Genomic DNA, 1,804 nt, shown 5'->3' on the forward strand with positions numbered 1-1,804 from the left:
AGGCTGGATCTCTTAAGATCTCACTGTTGGGTTTGTAAGGCCATGTTACTCCTAAATGTCTGTCTTGTTCAAAGAGAAGATATAAAACAAAGTTCTGAGCTAATCGACTTTAGTGTTCTCCTTTTTTAAAAATAAGAATCGATAAAGAATCGAATCGTTAAACAGAATCGAAAATGGAATCGGAATCGTTAAAATCTTATCAATACCCATCCCTAATTAGAATGTATGTTGCTAACTACAAACGGTTCATTGGAGTGAACGGAGCGAGTCAGTATTGAGGACCTCTGCAGCGAAGCGGCGCGTTCACAGTTTCGGCACTTCTCGGGTGTTTGCGTCACCGACTCGGGCCACAGCGCCTCCATTTTGATTTCACTTGCATGGTAGCTTGTGTGCAGTGTCGGAATAAACGGGAGAAAAACAGGAGCAAACACGGAGGCGCCAAGATTATTACAGAAATGGACGGGTAATATTAAATCAGTGAAGCTAACTACACGGCATTTCACACATATTACGGCAGCAGAGCTGTAACTATGTGATAACGTCATTTTATGAGAGAGCTACAGGGGGAAATGGGAATTTTGTGTTAGCGGGTTTCCATAGCGCCGCATTTTTCTTTGCTATTTAGGAACGGCTTAATGTTAGCACGCTTTTCTAACTTAGCACCGAGTCGCTGTTTTTCTTATGAACTGTTCTAGTTGTTATTTAAAAGCCTCTCATATAAAGCGACGCTTTCAGGGAAAAATGCTTCTTTTTTTCCTAAGTTGTACTTGATAGTAGCTTGCTACCGGCTCGGCTAATAAAGTTTAGCAAACCGTTATGCTAACTACATGCTACACTACCACTGCTCCTTTGTGTAGCACCTGACTGCGTTTAAATAACCAGTGTATGTAAAAGGTAAAGAGAGTGAAACGTGCCCTTACTTTAAATCAGTATTCCTAACTTCCGATTAAAAACATCCTATTTTGTGGAGTTTTACGGTTAAAGCATAGAAACAGTTAAGCTATGCCTCCTGTTGATATCAAACTTAAACTTGACGTATCACGTTGAGTTGAGTTACTAGTATTACAAGTGTACTACAGTGTGTCATTTATAGTATCTGTTCATTGGGGTCGAAGCGAGAATAACGTGAACGTTAATTAAAGATGTTATGAATCATAAGTGAGCTCATGGGGAGGCGGGTGGATGGAAAGGCAGTAGGTCATGTAGGCGCAGAATACACGTTTGGCAAAGCTATTTACTTATCAGCACAGAAAAGGAAATAGACTGCATGTATAAGCGGCTGTAATAACATTCATAAAGGGTCCATGTATTCAGTCAGTGCACAGTGTGGAGTTAAGAAGCAGCTTTGGTTCTATGTGTTATGGACTGGAGTGTCATGAGAATACGCTGACATCTACTCATATCTAATGCTGTTTTGTATGTTTCTGTTTTATGTTGTTCTGCTGTTTTAAATCCCTTAATTGTGAAAACAAAATTATTTCTTTCAGCATCAGTGATGTTGCAGTTGGTGTGAAGGTGAGTTTCTTTACATGTGTGCATACTTAAACATGCAGAACACTTTTCCCTTCCCGCTGTCACCAAAGCGCTTGCTCATAGAGGGTCATATGATTGTTGGGTTTCTCTCTGTGTGTATTACTGTAGGGTCTATCTTACAATATAAAGCACTTTGAGGCGACTGCTGTTGTGATTTGGTGCTGTATAGGGCTGGGCGATATGGCCTAAAATCAATATCACGATAAATTGAGCAGTTAACCTCGATAACGATAAATGGACGATAACCACCCCAAGTGCCAAAAAAACAAAC

The 1,804-nt window shown here is 40.2% G+C and overlaps 1 protein-coding gene across 5 annotated transcripts in view; it reads left to right on the forward strand.

Annotated features, from left to right (window-relative positions):
* Window positions 1–298: 298 nt before the first annotated feature.
* Window positions 299–1,804, forward strand: part of LOC102291586 (polypyrimidine tract-binding protein 2) — a 42,996-nt gene continuing 41,490 nt past the window's right edge. For 3 of the 5 annotated variants that reach the window (XM_014339088.2, XM_005939291.3, XM_014339089.2), the window contains exons 1-2: window positions 309–463; window positions 1,488–1,515. In XM_014339088.2, the coding sequence (XP_014194574.1) occupies window positions 378–463; window positions 1,488–1,515 (114 nt within the window). In that variant the 5' untranslated portion in view covers window positions 309–377. Of the gene's footprint in view, window positions 464–1,487; window positions 1,516–1,804 lie in introns of all 5 variants that reach the window. The other 2 variants (XM_042227446.1, XM_005939292.3) reach the window with 2 other exon arrangements.

The sequence above is a fragment of the Haplochromis burtoni genome, unplaced genomic scaffold (genome assembly GCF_018398535.1).
Source record: "Haplochromis burtoni strain Fernald_Lab_line unplaced genomic scaffold, NCSU_Asbu1 Contig_261, whole genome shotgun sequence".
In the NCBI taxonomy this organism is placed as follows: domain Eukaryota; kingdom Metazoa; phylum Chordata; class Actinopteri; order Cichliformes; family Cichlidae; genus Haplochromis; species Haplochromis burtoni.